Source organism: Paramormyrops kingsleyae, chromosome 14 (assembly GCF_048594095.1).
Source record: "Paramormyrops kingsleyae isolate MSU_618 chromosome 14, PKINGS_0.4, whole genome shotgun sequence".
In the NCBI taxonomy this organism is placed as follows: domain Eukaryota; kingdom Metazoa; phylum Chordata; class Actinopteri; order Osteoglossiformes; family Mormyridae; genus Paramormyrops; species Paramormyrops kingsleyae.
This window is the reverse complement of record NC_132810.1, coordinates 28213030-28232139: the sequence shown is the minus strand read 5'-3', so window position 1 is coordinate 28232139 and position 19110 is coordinate 28213030. Positions and strand designations below refer to the sequence as shown.

General features: G+C 43.1%; 1 protein-coding gene across 7 annotated transcripts in view; it reads right to left on the bottom strand.

The window, feature by feature from the left end:
• heatr5a (HEAT repeat containing 5a) overlaps positions 1-19110 on the bottom strand; it is a 187825-nt gene that overhangs the window by 34598 nt on the left and 134117 nt on the right. For all 7 annotated transcript variants that reach the window (XR_011982490.1, XM_072698932.1, XM_072698927.1 and 4 more), the window contains exons 18-21: positions 14504-14694; positions 12449-12608; positions 12031-12220; positions 2969-3126 (exon numbers count right to left, since the gene is read on the bottom strand). Coding sequence is in view for 6 of the 7 variants with exons in the window: in XM_072698932.1 (XP_072555033.1) it covers positions 2969-3126; positions 12031-12220; positions 12449-12608; positions 14504-14694 (699 nt within the window). In the remaining variant the exon portion in view is untranslated. The remainder of the gene's footprint in view (positions 1-2968; positions 3127-12030; positions 12221-12448; positions 12609-14503; positions 14695-19110) is intronic.

Here is a 19110-nt window from a genome sequence, read left to right as displayed (position 1 = left end):
AAAACATTTTCGTCTCGTCTTTTTTCGTCAACAATAATCCATGTTAATTTAGTCTTAGTCAGCGTTTTTGGACAGTGGTGCAGTCTTGTCATCGTCTCGTCTTAGTCATGAAAAAAAAGGTCGTTGACGAACATATTTCGTCTCGTCTCGTCTGACGAAATTAACACTAGTCTAAATACTAGAACTCGTGGCCATAAGTGGAAATTAGCGGGAGAACATTTTAAAACAAATTTTAGGAAGCACTTCTTTACACAGCGTGTAGTTAGAGTATGGAATAGTCTTCCTGCTAGTGTAGCGGAAGCTAAAACCATGGGTTCCTTTAAATCAGAGCTAGATAAGATTTTAACAACTCTGAGCTATTAGTTAAGTTCTCCCCAAACGAGCTTGATGGGCCGAATGGTCTCCTCTCGTTTGTAAATTTCTTATGTTCTTACAAGAACAATACTACAGGACAAGACACAAAGTGCAGTTGACAAAAGCAGTAATAGTACTAGTTTGAAGGAATACAGTATTATGACAGATGCTGTCTTCTAGCAGCAGAAGCGTGCAAAAAATGCAAGATTGAGGTAGATAATAATAAATAAATAATTGTCCAAACAATACAGAGAATTTGCCGGAAATAATTCATAAAGGGTATATACAATGTGTGTGTGTGTGTGAGAGGGAGAGAGAGTGAGTGAGTGTACAGTTTATGATTCAAAAGTCTGAAGGCCTGAGGGAAGAAACTGTTTCCTATATTGGTAGTGAAGGCCCTCTCTATACACCACCTCAACTGATCAGACCCCCACAGTTGTGTCATCAGTGATTTTAATGATGTGGTTTGAGCTGTGCTTAGCTGCACAGCCACGGGTCAACAGCATGAACTTTAGAGGGCTGAGCACACAGCCTTAGGGGGCCAGGTGGAGGGTAGTGGAGGTAGCATCATCCAATGAGTAGTCGGGATACACAAACTGTAGAGGGTCCAAGTGAAGTGGGCAGCTTTGATTCTATGTACCTTATGATGAGCCTCTCAAAGCACTTCACGATGATGGGTATGACAGGACAATAGTCACTGAGGAAGGACACTGAATACTTCTTTTGCACAGGAATGATGGTGGTGGCTTCGAAGCACATTGAAATGACAGTAGTGCTGAGAGAGATGTCTGTGTGGACATCTGCCAGCTGGCATGCACATCCCCTGAGCACATGGCTGGGAATGTCGTTTGGACCAGCGGCTTTTTGTGGGTTGACTCTGAGCAGAGTTCTCCTCACATTAGCTGTGGTCAGCAGAACATCTGGTCGTTGGGGGGGGTGGGGTGGTCTTCCTGGCTGTGTCATTCTGTGCTCCAAACCATGCACAGAAGTGATTCAGCACATCTGGAAATGAGGCCTACTTGTCAGAGGCAAGTGGAGAAGTTCTGCAGTTGGTGATGACCAGGGTGCCCTACCACATGCATCTTATGTCCCTAGTGTCTTGGAAGTGCTGTGGATTCTCTGAGCATGTGCACACTTTGCCACTCTGATGGCCCAGGACAGGCTGGCCCTTGCTGTTCTCAGACTTGACCTGAAGGCAGTGTGTGCACCTCTGTAGTCATCCTTGGTCTCTGGTTGGGGTGTGTGACGATAGTCTTGGAGACAGTAACGTCGCCAATGCACTTGCAGATGTAGCCACTGACGCTGTGTACTCCTCCAAGTTGGTAGAGCCTCCATAGGTTGCAGCTTCCCTAAACATGTCCCAGTCAGTGTGCTCAAAACAGTCTAGAAGTACAGAGATGGCTCCTGGGGGCCAAGTTTTCTTCTGCTTCAGAATGGGTTTTGCATGAATGATGAGCAATCTCTATGCTGGGATCAGCACAACAGAGATGTCGGTCTGAGTAGTCAAGGTGAGGGCAGGGGTCAAAGCAGGATGTGGGACGCTTCAGTGATGTTTGTGTAAGCACAGTCCAGCATGTTCGCCCCCATCATAGCAAAATCCAAATACTGGTGAAATTTAGTGAGATGTGACTTTAGATTTTCATGGTTGAAATCCCCGACAACAATTAACAGTCTATCTGGGAGTCTGTGTTGGAGCTCGCTGATGGCTCCATAAAGTTCGGCCAGAACATTGTTGGCATTAGCGTTGGATGGGATGTATACCGCGACTATGAACACGGTGGTGAATTTGTGTGGTAAATAAAATGGTCTGCGTCTATGCCACAAACTGCAGCGATGGTGAGCAGTAACTACAGACTAGTATAGCATTCCTACAGCATTCTGTGTTGATGTAGACACTGGGGCCCCCTACTTGGGTCTTACCGGACAGAGCTGCATCTCTATTGGAATGAGACGTTACCAAACCAGTTGGCTATATTGCATTGTCCGGAACGCCATCACTGAGCAATATCTCCATAAAAACAAAAACATGACAGTCTCTGGACTCAAGCTGGGTAGTCCACTGGAGTTGTATGTAGTCATGTTTATTGTTAAGCAAACGAACATTGGATGGGATAGCTGGCTGGCTAGCATTGGCTTTTAGTGTAGAATAGGATCCCTGCCTGCTTTCTGCACTTCCACTTCTTCATGCACCGCTTGCGATGTCCTCTCCTCTGGCCAGCAGCATCAGGAGATGCCACGGTCTGAGCGCCCGGTCCCTGTAGCAAGCCAAGGTTGGGTAACTTGTGCAGTAGTCCATCCTCGAGGTAATTTTGTTGTTGGTATCTCTGTTTTAGCAGGATCTGGCAGTGATTGATGTGCACCAGTTGTTCTGATACATGAGCAAATATTTGGTACGAAAGTCGAGTGAAACCACACTTTTGCACCAACGTGTTGGACCCAGAGACGCCACTACAACCACGTCGCCATCCTGTTTCTTTGGATAATGTGTATATTGCTGTGTTCTCTACTCACACAGAGGCAGGGCACCAGGCTGGTGAGGTCGTGATAATGCATGTAATGTATGGAATTTGTGTAATGTGTTTCATGAGTGTAATGTGTATATTGCTATACTCACACAGAGGCAGGGCACCAGGCTGCTGAGGTCGACATAGTGCGGGGCGAACATGTGCAGCTGCTGCAGGCAGGAGATGGCCTGGGCCTGCAGCAGGCAGTCGGAGCTGTCCTGCATAACAGCACAGCCCATAAGGCACAAGCTTCGGAAGGGACCTTCAGCTAGTGGGGTGGGAGACAGCATCAGTCAGGACATATCTGAAATCTAGCTGTGTATACTGCATTATTAACCTGATACCTGATCTTAGAGAGGAAATACAACATCAACAATTCTGATTCATTCATTATTTTAATACAAATTGAACATGACTAATACAATGTCTATAACTAAACATTACATGTTATATACAGTACTGTGCAAAAACATTAGTCCTGTTGCCTAATTTGGATTTGATTCCTTGCTTTTCCACTGTCAGTTAATTGGTGCCCAGCTCCATGGGTGTGCAGGGAGGGGTTACAAAGCACTGTAAACTTCAGCAGAGTTGCATTTGATGAAAACATGACCATGGGCATTAAATAAGGGGACAACTGAGGAGACAAATGCTTTTGGTCAGCAATTTGGTCATCTCTTGAAGTTTAATATAGGTAAACCTCTGGGCACGGGAAAGAAAACGAGTGCCTTAGAATATCTTCAACTTAAATCAATAATACATAATAGATGTTGCCGTAAGCAATTAGATCTGGAGCTTTCACCTAAAATAGCAAACTTCTTAATAACTCCAACTAAAAAACTACTGTCTAGGATTTACATGCATCTAGCAGAATCTGATACAACACTCTCACTCCCTACCCACAAATGGGAAAGGGATTTACTTATCAATCCAGACACTAACTTCTGGAGGCAAATTTGCTTGAATACCTTTCAAATGAACCAGAACTCCAACCTGCAGCTATTACAGTACAAAATTTTACACAGAACACACTACACAGGGCAGAGGATGTTCCAGATGGGTATCAAAGATACGGACATATGCCTAACTTGTAAGAAGGACGCACCAGATAATTACCTGCATGCTTTCTGGTACTGCACACCGGTCAACAAATTCTGCCAAAGGATTTGTGAAGACTTATCGACACACCTAGGGCATCCCATCCCACCCTCCCCCTCACTCTGCCTGCTTGGGGACCTCACTAACACTAATATAAACACGAATAAATCTTGCATGCTTCTCACAGTACTAACCATTGCCAAGAAAACAATCCTTCTGAACTGGAAGTCAAAACAGAATTTAAACATAAATCTGTTCAAAAATCTACTCTTGGATTATGTTTCCATGGAGAGGATGTCTGCCTGTAAGAAATTAATTTTGAAGATAGTTGGACTCCAATAATGAATTTTTTAATGTAATGTTGTCAGGGGTGGTGGGGCCTTGCCCTCACCGTCCCGGGTTGGGGGCTGGGGGCGGCGGGGTTGTTGGGGTCCTCTGGTGTTCCTCTTAGCTGAGGGCGCGTGGTCAGTGTCTCTGGGTGGCCGCTGGCCTTGCCTGTTGGGGTCAGTGCAGGGGATGGGGGGTTCTGCCCCCCCCCCCCCCAGGGTGGGTGGCGGGCTGGGGGGGGATCCTCTGGGTTCCGCCTGTGCCGCTGCACTGGGGTGGGTGGGTTTGGGGGCGTGGGCTCTATCTGCTGGGGCCGCTGCTCCGGCTCACGGGCAGGTGGTCGCCCGCATGCGGGGGGGGGCCTGGTCTGCCCGGGCCCGTTGCCTGGTGGGGGCGGGTCGTTGTCTGCCGTTGGCGATTCCGGCATGGGGTCCTCGGGCGCTGTGGGGTGGTTGGGGGAGGTAGTGGGGGGAGCCTCTGCCTCGCCTGGGGGGGGGGTCACCCCGCCTGGCCGGACCGGCTCCCCGTTTGCCGGGGGGCCTGGGGTTCCCATCCTTGGCTGCTAGCAGGGGTCTCATCGGGCGTGGTGGGGCGGGACTCTCCCAGTCTGCGCCTGGGGGGGGGGGGGTTCCCTGCTGCCGGGCAGCCTGTGGCGCCCCTGAACACCCCGGTTGGCCGCCCCTGCCGGCTCGGGAATGGGGACTAATCGGGGCCAGTCGGGGATCTGGCTGCGGTGCCAGGGGGGTCCACTCCTGGCACGCCCTTATTGCTCCCCTGGGCCCGACACCACATTTCACCCTTGAGGGGCAGTGGGGAGGTGTGCCGAGACGCTGCCCCTCAACTTTTACTTGCTTATTAGACACCAAATGACACTAGGGCTGAGGAGGTGGGTTGAGGCAGGTGGGGCTCTGCCGTCTGCCAGCGGAGGGGTGCCCGTGCCTCAACTGATCACCCACTTTTTGCACTTTAGTCTTATACACAGTCCATATTACATTAGGGCCTTGGGGGTACGGGGAGGGGGATGGGGGACTCTGCCATCTGCCAGTGGTGGGGCCCTCATACCCGAACTGCACCCACTAATTTTAATGCATTGTAGACATATACACACAATTCTCTCACACATATACTTGCACACTTCACACCAACATGGGACGGGGAGGGGATGGGGGCTGCACATACAAGAATGGTTAGAATGGTTGAGCGATTAATATCATTATTATTATTACTTTTTAGTGTATGTTATAGATATAGGAATTGAAATATACATGTATATGGGTACGATCATGTGTGTATGCTACATATATACTGTATAATACATATATAAAACCTATTTGTAACATTATTATTGTTATCATTATTGATATTATTGTTATAATTTTTGTTGTTTGATGTATAGTTTTTGGTTGTTTGTATTCTGTATTCCCCTACACTCAGTTTTCTCCATCCCACCTACATTATTATTATTATTATTATTTCTGTATACCTTTGTTTTCTTTTTACCTTTTTCTCCCCCTCTCCCCATGGTGAGTAATGTCTGTTATTGTTACGATCGTTGTTTCTGTATCCCCCCCCCCCCCCCCCTTTTCCTTTTTTTTCCCCCCCCCACGGTACTAGGACGGGTTTGGAGCGCTCACACTCTTTGCTCTTGAATTTAATGTAAAATAAAGTTGTCTTCTGAAGAGGGGTGGTGGTGGGCAATACACGGGGGCAGCATGTGGCTCAGTGGGCTAAGCCTGTGTGCCTGTAATCACAAGGTCGCAGGTTCAAACCCAGCCTCAGCACATCTGTGGGTCCTTGTGCAAGACCCTTAACCCCCAGCTCCCTGCTACGGGTGGCTGCCCTTATGCATTCATAGATCATTCAGTGCAACTTCATAATGCATTCATAATGCTTTCATAGAACATTCATAAGCAGCATGCAAGTATACCTTAACATTCTAACATCCCTTAACAGCTTTAATATAAATTAATAAACACTACATGATTACATGCCTAATCCAATCAGCATCAAACTTGTAATCATGGTTCCGAATAGGAGGACATCGAAGATATTTACCTATTCGGAACCATGATTACAGGTCTGATGCTGATTGGATTAGGCATTGCCCTGGTTTATCGGAAATTGAAGAAAATCGTGACAGCCGCTCAAAGCCCCACTAGGCTGGCCGGGATGATTGACGGACTTGGCAGAGCTGTTGGCACTCAGACTATGACTATAGATCGCAAACTGGATAACATCACTGTGTCTACTGACCGAAGATTTGATAACATCACCGTGACTATGGACCGCAGATTTGATAACATCACGGAGAAGACCACGGCTTGAAAAATTGGTATTAGCTCTCCTAAATGTATGTCCAAGAATGTAACATACACTATATGGCTCTGCAGCGGATTTTGGATGGCGAAGACCAGCGTGGACATTAGAGGAGCTGCAAAATTACAGCTTCTCGCCCGAAAACCCAAACAACCCAATTTAATCTAATTTTGGCTCCCCCCTAATCAGCACGGGCCTTGGCCAAGGCCACTGCTGAATTAAACAACTCCCCCTGAAGAATGAGGCAGTGAGATTCTCTTGCATTCCTCTCCCCCAATCCCAAGGACACCCTACCCACATCCCATGCATTCGCCGCTTCATACCCCCAGCATGAACAGGCGGGTCTGTTGACCGGCGCTGGATTGGCTGCAGGACCGGATGGCTGTTTGTCTATACCGGACTACCTCCACCTCCCCATTCCCCTCCCCTATTGCAAATCTCGACTTTAATGTCGTAAGATGTGGTGACTATGTGCTTATGTTGCTGAGGTGTTTTTTTTCTACATTCTACATTGTACTCCCTACTGGAGTACAGTCTGGGGGCTGTTTTTTTATTTACCTCCCCTCTCCTCATGTAATCCTCATGTTTCTCTGAGTTTTCCTATAGTCCCCTGTCTTCCTAACCTGTCTACCCCCTATAATGTGATGTTTGTATATGTATGGTTGGGTTGATGGCCTGCTTTTCGCTGGTACTTGTGACTAGTGACATGGTGAATTGCAACAGCAATAAAGGGAATTAATCAATCAATCAATTATACAATTATAATGTTTATTACAATTTGTCTAAAACAGAAATCAGGTGTAAGTCTTCATATATATTTTATTTCTGTGCAGCGCAGTAATAAGAGCCATCAAATCCTTTTTGACTGATCACATTTAGAAGGTCATGTCATCTACTTTCCCTTTCCTTTGCTGCCACTAAGAGGCACTGCTACAATTTTGGGGCGATCTGTCTCAAAATTCCAATCTGTCACCCATGCAATGCCTCTGAAAAGTTTGAAAAACTCAACAGGCAAAGTGGTAACAGACAAGTCATAAAAAACCATACATATTCCCCAAAATGCAATGTTCCAAATTTTTTTGAGCCCCTGTCATTCCACAAAAGTCTGTCTAACATAATTTAAATCAATTTAAAGGTTTTTGGATACGGAGTCGACACGCAGCTTTGCACCGGCAGCTAACAAACATGTCAATCACAGAACGAACCACCAAGCACAAACATTCTAACCATTTAACCCAGCGTTATTTTGTCACTCATGTTAACTCTCATATGCGATAAGCTTCCATAGTTTAATGCTCATGCTCTGTTTAGTACTGATTAAGTTATCATTACCAATATATTTGGGCTAAACCAGGTCAATCTTTCTAGAATGAGTAATGATACCAATAGAGCAGCGGTCACTAACAGGCGGACCGCGCCGGACCCGGACCCAGAAGCTGTCCCATACGGACCTGGACCGATAGCCAAAACAGAAAGTTATGATTTAAAACCTGATGGGACCCTTCTATTTTAACCACCACAGCTTTTGTAGTCCTTTCGGTAGTGGTTTAGCACTAGAACTGCCGCTTCCCACAGCAATGCACGTCAAACGCCTTTAACTGCGAAGCGTAGTTCGGCGTATGCAGCCCTTTGTCTGCTCTAATGTGCCATTAGTGTTAATAACAGCAGCAAAGCGACCAAAAAGCCGTAATGTTCCTAACAGAGTGGCTGCTTAATAACAGCAGCGAAGCGAACACCCGCAACCAAAAATCCGTAATGTTCCTAAAAGAGTGGCTGGTCTGTCCTGAAATCATATAGCTGAAAAGTTTTCAAATACAGTATGTATTATATAACATGTTGGATAAATAGACATAGTTTATTGGTGATTTCATGTTCGTGGAAGTTTCCGCTTTTTAACATATGTGTAAAGTAATATTATCTGTTATCAGAGGCGTTGCTAGAGATTTTGGGCCCCATGAAAGCTTATCATATTAGGCCCCCCAGTCCAAACCAATCCAGTTATTTTCCTAATTTTTTAGGGCCCCTGTCACTCAGGGGCCCTTGGAATCGTCCTAGCTTTCCTCCCCCTTACGGCGCCCCTGCCTGTTATATAGATCAACTCAGGTGAAACAAATATTGTACGTTTTCAGCATCTGGCACGCCACTCATGATTTCAGACTTGCGCAGGAAATCTTACAGCAAATCTATATTATTCCATTATAAACCCAAATTGAGCTACGTCAAAAGTGTGTTTACATGGTTAAATAAAAAAGCATACTATTTACAAGGTAAGAACTGTTACATGTGTGTGCAGACATCTCAAATTGAATTGCACTGAATTAATTTGATTTGACAGTCAGGTACTGATTACATGCAATGTCGATACAACTGATATGCTACTTAAATATACATCACACTAAATAGTTAGACATTATGATCTTCCGGACCTTTGCTTGAAGAAATTTTCTCTAACTGGACCTCTTTAAATATTAGTTGAATACCCCTGCAATAGAGCTATTGAACTAATTAGAATTTTTAAAATCCCAATATCGCAATATATATCGCAGAAAGAATAAATATTGCAATGTGATTTATTCCCAATATCGTGCAGCCCTACACAGGTGTATAAAATCAAGCACCTAGACAGCTTCTACAAACATTTGCATGGGTCTCTCTCAGGGGCTCAGACGAATTCAAGCGCAGTACAATGATAGGATTCCACCCATGCAATAAGTACATTTGTTAAATTTCCTTAAGAGGTAAATATTCCACGGTCAGCTGTTAGTGGTATTATAACAAAGTGGAAGCAATTGGGAACAACAGCAACTCATCCACAAAGTGTTAGGCCATGTAAAATCACAGAGGGGACAAAGCATGCTGAGGCACACAGTGTGCAGAGTCAATAGCTACAGACCTCCAAACTTCAAGTAGCCTTCAGATTAGCTCAAGAACAGTGTGTAGAGAAATTCATGGAATGAGTTTCCATGGCAGAGCAGCTGCATCCAAACCTTACAACACCATGTGCAATGCAAAGCGTCGGATGAAGTGATGTAAAGCACCCCGCCACTGGACTCTAAAACAGTGAAGACGTGTTCTCTGGAGAGATGAACCATGCTTCTCTGTCTGGCAATCTGATGGACGAATCTTGGTTTGCTGGTTGCCAGGAGAACAGTACTTGCCTGACTTCATTGTGCCAAGTGAAAAGTTTGGTGGAGGGGGGGATTATGGTGTGGGGTTGTTTTTCAGGGGTTGGGCTTGACCCCTTAGTTCCAGTGAAAGGAACTCTTAATGCTGTAGAATTCAAAGCCATTTTGGTACAATTTCATGCTCTCAACATTGTGGGAACAGTTTGGGGATGGTCCCTTCATGACTGCACATCAGTGCACAAAGCAAGGTCCATAAGAACATGAATGAGCGAGTCTGATGTGGAGGAACTCGACGGCCTTCTCGTCCAACATCAGTGCCTGACCTCACAAATGCTCTCATGCAAGAATGGTAAAAAATTCATAAACACACTGCAAAACCATGTGTACAGCTTTCCAAGAAGAGTTGGATCTGTTACAGCTGCAAATTGTGGGCTAACTCCATATTAAAGCCTATGTATTAAGAATGGGATATCATTAAAGTTCATGTGTGTGTAAAGGCAAATGTCCCAAAGCTTTTGGTAATACAGTGTGTGTAGTGAAATGGTTGTGATGAAAGGAAAATTTTGATAAACTGCATTAGAGTTAATGCAGGGACTATTGTGTCCCACCAATGACATGTTCGTGGATATGCCCAAACAACAGGTGACAGCTGTCTTCTGTATAACAGCAAAAATTCAGCAAATAAATTACAAAAAATTTGTAATGCTTTGTAATGTAGCTAGTTAATGCTTTTCAAAAAAGAGTGTTTTGTCTAATGGTAATTTATGAACTAGGTTGCTCCAGCTAAACGTAAGTACTGTTGTAGCCTACAGTGGACATTCAAGTTAACTAAAAAAAAATCAGTTGGACGAAAAATTGCACAGACAGAACAACCTCTTTTGTTTTTAACATGCAGTAGAACAGGATAACATTCTCAGAGATTATTTTAATAACTTGCTATCTTTTCCGCTGATTTAAGATAAAAAAGGTTGCCAGCTGGATATGTCAACCTCAGTCTGAGCAGTTAACATTAGTTGGCAAGCTGTCTAATTGCAATTTTGTTTTCTCAAGATAAATATTACTTTGTGATGTTGGAAAAACAACCTTGGCTATGCTGAGATCATTAGAAAAATAAGTTGTGATCTCAACATAAGATAAATATGGATGTCCTCAATGGAGTTACGTAAAATGCAGAGCTCCAATGAAAACATACAAACAAAGCAGTTGTGTGTTCACATGAACCAGGCATTTAAAAAGTTTCTTGCTTTAAGTTCTTTACGTAATAAATGGAAAATAACAATATATTTGTCCCCTTTTTTTGTTAATCCGAAAAATAATCAGATTCCTGATTCAAATACTGCGATACCAGCCGAACCATGAGTTTTGTAATGTGTTGCAGTCCTAAAACATACGGAGTAAGCTACTTAGCGAACACACTGATGGTGGCACTTTACAGTTTTCCATGACAACCATGGTTGAAATACTTCTCACAAATGCAGAGAAAACAAATCAGTTGCTATGTATAACCTAAACTCGAGAAACAGTTTTTTTTATCCCAAACAACTAAGCAGCCCCTGTAGGAGGACTTTACTGAGGGTAGATGGCAAATGTGAATACAATACTTGAAAATCTGTGCTATTCACAAGCAAAGCACGTGGAACAGAGAGTTGATTCCAGACAATGATACTCACTGGTTGTCCATGACAAACATGTCATTCTGTGCAACAATATTTTTAGTAGTGACTAAGTACAACATAACTTTAGTAGCAGTGGTGCAACAAAGAGCGCGAGCTAGTCTAAAATCCACTTAGTTTCAACATGTGATGTAAACTTTACATCCAGCTTTACAAGTGAAAATGCTGTGTGCCCATAATTGTGTGCATACTCGCCATCCATTATAAATGTCATTTTTAACCAGTGGAAACCGTGCCACTTAATCACCACCTGAGAACTTGCTCCCTGTCAGCACTGGCACAACACTAGTGGAAAAGATCTACAAGGCAGTCAAAAAAAATTATGTTGAAACAAACTTCATGTTGATGTAAAACTAATATATTATGCCTGTCAAAATTCTTCCTGTTTTTATCGTGTTACTGTCAATTTGCATATATTCAAATGTTTAACTTAGTTTTTTTTCCCTGAGCAAATATGCACTTCCTGCCCTGGTAAAGTGCTTTCAATATTTTGCACACTACTGTATAAGCTTTCATACATAACACTGGCTGTTTGGCTTTGTTTATCATTGTTGTTGTTTGAACATGACTGTATTAAGCACCACTGAGCAGGGCTGCTCCTGGGCTGGGCTCTGGTGATCACTGACAGGGATGTACCTTGCAGGTCAGGCCCCAGAGTGGTGATGAGAGCATTGAGACAGCGGCCCAGGCTTTGCAGGACCTCCACCTGGGCAGAGGGCACTGTCAGCAGCAGCCGCAGCACCAGGCTGAATGTGGGCTCCACGTGGGCATGGCTCATTGCGCCAGCACAGTCAATGAGTAAAGAGAGGGAATGCAGAGCCCATACCTGCCCGAGACAAAATGGCAGCAGATCACTGCATAAGAACTATGTATTTCAACAAACACATCCCAAATTAAGCAACATTGAACAAACTGATGACCAGTTACCACCAAGGTTTCATAGATCTTCCAAACTTCTGAATTTTGTATCATAGAAAAATTTATACAGGGTACACAACAATACTGATCGCTATACAGATTATAAAAGAATTAATTGAATAGTAAAGGGTTTTACCTGAACCTCAGGTGCGGTGCTGTCCTGAGAGAGTGTAAAGAGGATCCCCACACAGGCACTAAGGTGCTGGGGGGAGCTGACCCCACCCATGTAGCGGTACAGGGAGCCTAACGCCAACGCGTGGCCCGAACGTGATGCCGCATCCCTCACCAACTTCAGTCTAGAGCCCGGAAAGAAAGGGCTTAGTGTACAGCCTCACCAAATCAAGATAAGATATCTGAGGCAACCAATTATTTCAGCTAATACTGTCAGGTACTGTATATGCTCTTATATGTCCTTATACAGTGGAGGAAATAATTATTTGACCCCTCGCTGATTTTGTAAGTTTGTCCAATGACAAAGAAATGAAAAGTCTCAGAACAGTATCATTTCAATGGTAGGTTTATTTTAACAGTGACAGATAGCACATCAAAAGGAAAATTGAAAAAATAACTCTAAATAAAAGATAGAAACTGATTTGCATTTCATTGAGTGAAATAAGTATTTGAACCCTCTAACAAAAAAGACTTAATACTTAGTGGCAAAACCCTTGTTTGCAAGCACAGAGGTCAAACATTTCTTGTAATTGATGACCAAGTTTGCGCACATTTTAGGAGGAATTTTGGTCCACTCCTCTTTGCAGGTCATCTCTAAATCACTAAGGTTTCGAGGCTGTCTCTGTGCAACTTTGAGCTTCAGCTCCCTCCATAGGTTTTCTATTGGATTAAGGTCCGGAGACTGACTAGGCCACTCCATGACCTTAATGTGCTTCTTCTTGAGCCACTCCTTTGTTGCCTTTGCTGTATGTTTTGGGTCATTGTCATGCTGGAACACCCATCCACGACCCATTTTCAGTTTCCTGGCAGCGGGAAGGAGGTTGTCGCTCAGGATTTCACGATACATGGCTCCGTCCATTTTCCCGTTGATGCGGTGAAGTTGTTCTGTGCCCTTAACAGAAAAACACCCCCAAAGCAAAATGTTTCCACCTCCATGCTTGACGGTGGGGACGGTGTTTTGGGGGTCATAGGCAGCATTTTTCTTCCTCCAAACACGGCGAGTTGAGTTAATGCCAAAGAGCTCAATTTTGGTCTCATATGACCACAGCACCTTCTCCCAGTCACTCTCTGAATCATTCAGGTGTTCGTTGGCAAACTTCAGATGTGCCTGCACATGTGCCTTCTTGAGCAGGGGGACCTTGCGAGCACTGCAGGATTTTAATCCATTGCGGTGTAATGTGTTTCCAATGGTTTTCTTGGTGACTGTGGTCCCAGCTACTTTGAGGTCATTAACTAACTCCTCCCGTGTAGTTCTAGGATGATTTCTCACCATTCTCAGAATCATTGACACCCCACAAGGTGAGATCTTGCGTGGAGCCCCAGACCGAGGTCGATTGATGGTCATTTTGTGCTCCTTCCATTTTCGAACAATTGCACCAACAGTTGTCACCTTCTCTCCCAGCTTCTTGCTAATGGTTTTGTAGCCCATTTCAGCCTAGTGCAGGTCTACAATTTTGTCTCTGACATCCTTGGACAGCTCTTTGGTCTTTCCCATGTTGAAGAGTTTGGAGTCTGCTTGATTGATTGATTCTGTGGACAGGTGTCTTTTATACAGGTGACTAGTTAAGACAGGTATCTTTAATGAGGGTGACTAATTGAGTAGGAGTGTCTAACCACTCTGTGGGAGCCAGAACTCTTAATGGTTGGTAGGGGTTCAAATACTTATTTCACTCAATGAAATGCAAATCAGTTTCTATCTTTTATTTAGAGTTATTTTTTCAATTTTCCTTTTGACGTGCTATCTGTCACTATTAAAATAAACCTACCATTGAAATGATACTGTTCTGAGATTTTTCATTTCTATGTCATTGGACAAACTTACAAAATTAGCGAGGGGTCAAATAATTATTTCCTCCACTGTATCTCTTGAAATTCCCAGCAGAATCAGCTGAATCGCTGATCAAGGCAACACACACTACACAAGACTAATGAATAAAGCCTCAAGTAACAAATGCGAGCAGCCCACAGCTCTGCCTGCCTCCCTGTCTGCGTGCCCTACCTGCCTGCCTACAGTACTCACTTGTCGAAGTTGATCTGCGTTATAGACACAGTGAAGGCGGCATCATCGGCAGTCTGCACCAGCCTGGCCAGTCCCTCGGCAGCTGCACAGCGCAGAGGCTCACTGCCACTCTCTAATGCCCCCAGTAGGAGTCTCAGGGCCGGTTTGCGGGTATCCTCTGGTAGCAACCCTCTCTGCCCAGAGCCCAGACACTGCAGATGGGAAGAGGGAGACAGATTTCCCAGCACACCCAGAAAAAAATGTCTTCATTCCCAACTGTCTCCAGCCTGAATTTGCAGCAGTCATAAAGTTGCTTCAGGTCCTTTTCTGCAGCAGCTTACCAGTGCTATTGAAAGTGAAAGACGCAGTCTTTAGAGTTAGTAATAAATATCTAGACTCATTACAATCAGGCTGACTTCAGTTAAAAGACGCACAAAAAGCTAGAGATGCAGACCAGGCACCATGCATCTCTGTATGACACAGGGCAGATAAAATCAGGTTATAATGAGATTTGGTGCAGCATGCAATTAACCAGACAGTCCTGTCATTTGGTCCAGGCATCTAAGCCGCATTTGCCCCATGCCCACTTGTACAATTTTGAGAACTATTCGATGAATAACCTGAAAATGTGAAAGTGAAATACAATTGCTAGAAGGACTGGATGGAATACCTGGAAATGTAAAAGTTAACCAGAAGTTCACCTGAATGCTGTGAGTCCTTCTTGTGATATGTAAGTCTGAAAGTATACTTATTCATTTGTTGCACTTATATGACAATTTCCAGAATCTTTTCCCACCAATTAGTGGTTACTTGTATTACTTTGTGGATGTTTTAATATCCTTGTTTGGAAATGTAATTTATATTATTTATATTTTTTCATATGTTTAAATATTGATAATTAGTGCTGTGAAACGATTAAACGATAATTTTTTTTATCAGGGTTGCTGTGGATTAATTTCGATTAATCACGATTAAATATCCTAAATTCTTAATCTATATTAATCACATTTCATTTTGCATGAGCAAACAGAAAAAAGGGAATATATATAAACTAGTGCTAGGCAAGTTAACGCGTTATTATCGCGTTAACGCAGTACTTTATTAACGGCGACAATTATTTTATCGCGAATTAACGCAGTTTATTATATTAGTAGTAGTATTATTTTGAAAGTCTGTTGCTCGCTGGCTCTGAATCAGAGCATGTGAGTGGAGTGGAGCGTGAGCGAGGAGCGGAGCCGGCTGAATTTGGTCAGAGCGCGAAGCGGTTTTTTAATTAAGGCTGGAGCGGTCACTCTGTCTCTCCAATTTCGCTCCGATACCGCTCACACTACGATTCTGAGGCGCGCCCAAATCTACCCAGAATTCATCTGTACAATTATCAAGACTGTTACACAAATTGGAACGAGATGGAATTCGCAAAGTATTTCACAAAGGAAACTGATAAATCATACAAGTGTACTATTCTTATCAAACGTATAGATGACAATAATGTAGAGCAAGAACAATAATGTGGTGAAACTGTTTCAGTGAGTAAAGATTCACTTTGGAATCACTTTTCTCAGAAACATGAGAGGGTGCTACACGAACAGGCAGAAGCCAAAGCAAAACGCGAGCAAGTTTTATATGGTTGTAGCATATCAAGTCTATAGTAAATTAAAGTATAAAAGCCTATAAAGTAAAGATCGGTAATAAAATTAATTCATTTTGTCATTCAAAGTAGGTCTAATAGGATTTTTTAAATTTCACGTAACGCTGTCAGTGAAATTTTATTTTATAGAGAGACGCAGCAGCAGCATCAACAGAAAAAAATTGAGAAATTTAAAACATGCATGTATATTTAGGCTATTAAGCCCACTGATTCCTTTATTTTTAAGCCTATTTTTGCGTGGAATGCCATTGCCAAACTTGTCTGTTGTTGTCTATATGTTGCTTAAAAATAAATATTTTCTGTTCTGACTGGCAATGTTGCCGTTGCTCATATTTCTTTATGACATAAGGCTTCGGTTTAAGGTGACATTTGTTAGGCATGCAGATTATTTGTCCCTCTTTTAAATTGGAGCGAGCGTGGAGCGATTTGACTGGAGCGGGAGGATATTTTAGTGGAGCGAGGAGCGGTGTTGAGCGGAGCGGCTTAGTGCGAATTAGAGCGGAGGAGCGGGCGGAGCCAACAGCCTCGTGAGCGAGGAGCGGAAATTCTCACCGCTCCACTCCGCTCACATGCTCTGCTCTGAATATACCTACAAACCATGGGTCACAGGAGGGGAGGGATGTTGATCAGTACTGGCTTGGAATGGGCTTCATCACGCGTTTCAATCAATGACAGCATTTGGGGTGGGGCTAAGACTGCTGCATTGTTACATGTGCTTTTATTCAGCACAAACTCAGCACCAATAATCTGAGACCACTTAAAATGTTATTATTCTATTTTTTGTTAAAATCTTTAAACATATACTTTTCAAAAACCTATTTTCAGACATGCTGAGAAATTGTAAAATATCACATTATAGACATTTCTAGGTAAGACTTTTGAGCTCTGAAGCTTAGACACAGGGGTTGGCTACACATAGGTGAAAGAGACATTCTGAAATTTTATGTGGTTTGGTTACTAAAGTGTTAGAATTTTGGAGTGACACTCTTTTTCCTCAAAGTCAGTGGCTTTCACAATGAAGATTGATTGAAACGCAAGAAAGTAGCAACAATAAAATCCCTTTCACAGTTTATTGGTAGATGGAATGAAAAATGAAACTGTGACCATATAAATATAGAAAGCGATAAATATGATGCAGTGACTATTATTAACACTCGAGACGAGGGCATCGTCAACCGCGTATCTTTCTTGTGTATTTCAGTTTATATCTCGCTGAAATCATTATGTAGAATCATGAAAAAAACATTGACTAAATCCGTTATCTGTCTTCTTTTCAAAACTTCCATTGTCGGAAGTATTAAAGTTTTTAAAATTAGGTTAAATAGGCAAAAAAGCAAATCGTGTCACCTTTCTTTGTTTTACTTGTATCGGGAGCGTGTAGGACCGCTCTCAGCTGAAGATCGCTATTCACGTTCTAAATAGGATGGGTTTGAACTGGCGATCTTATGATTACAGGCAGACAGGCTTAGCACACTGAGCCATGGACACAGGTACAAGAATCACTGCTGAAAATGGCAACAATTTCTACCTATATATATTTGAAAAGTAGACCGTCCAAGGTTTCTGAGGGTGTTTTTTAAATGTGTATATGACAAAAACTCGCAGTCTTATTTAAATGATTTGGCGAAATTTCTGTCAGGCGGGACCGCCGACCCCAGAGGGTTAAAATAAAGTGCACAAAACACTACTTTTGAATTCATTATTAAATTTTGCGCATAACATTGCGATTAATCACGATTAATCAGACAAATCATGCGATTAATCACGATTAAAGATTTTAATCGTTGCCCAGCACTAATATAAACACTTAACATGTTTATTGAACATCTTGAACACGAGTCGGATGCATTCCATCTGCCACAGAAGTGCAATACCATGGACCCATATCAAAAAGATTTTTTGCTTAGCCGGACAACTTGTCGGATTTAAGGTACCTCAGTTTAAATGGTCTTCATCTTCGTTCACTTACAATCAGCACAAACTACCGTAAATCCGAGAAATAATCCGACTAATCATGAAATCCAATTCTAGCCCGGTTAATTGCCATTGTTAGCAATATCAGTTGATAACACATTATGCGTGGTGCTTTACGTATAAAACTCCGTAGCAACACGTCCACAGATAAGATGGACGGTATAGTGTGTGTGACCGATTTAACGAGCCACAAATGAGAAGTGGTGCTTAAACAGTATAAAACTAAAACTTTCCCTTCTGTTGATAAAGGGCGCAGCCATCTTGGATTCTGAACTCGGGATCCCCGATTCCGATTTTAATCGATTTTTCCCCTCCCATACTCAAAATCAAACTACAGATGACAAAAATGGTTCAAAACAAGTTTTAACTTTATTTAGCTTTTTTTTACTTTCTCGGATCTCTGAGAAATGGGAGCACGCATATTGTCACTTCTGGCCTCAAAACTCTGAATCCGACTCGGAATACGAGTTCCGAGCAGGGCTGTGGAGTTGGAGTCGGAGTCGAGGAGTCGGAGTCGGAGACAATTTTGGGTACTGTGGTGGGTGTAGTTCTGTGGTGAAATGACATGTATGTTGCCTTCCTTTCCTTCAATGGATGTAGAAAATACATTAGCATAGTATATACATACAGAGGAGTCGGAGTCGGGAGTCGGAGTCGGAAGATTTAGAAACTGAGGAGTCGGAGTCGGAGCATTTATCTACCGACTCCACAGCCCTGGTTCCGAGGGCAAATGGAACGTACCAAAACTGCCCGAAATGGGTTAACAAAGACATTTCAGGGATTTTGAGTCATTCTGCGCTGCAGATGGGTTAATTGATTAATCCGCGTTAACCCATTAATTTTGACAGCCCTATTTATAATCTATTTATTTCTCTTTTGCACTATGACAAATTTTCTGTGACTAAACAAAATTTTATCACTTCCAGTTTGTTGCCCTTATAATGTGTTGGCAAAGTTTGAAAAAGACCCATCGAAATTCTTTTAGAGTTACTGTGTTCACAAGACA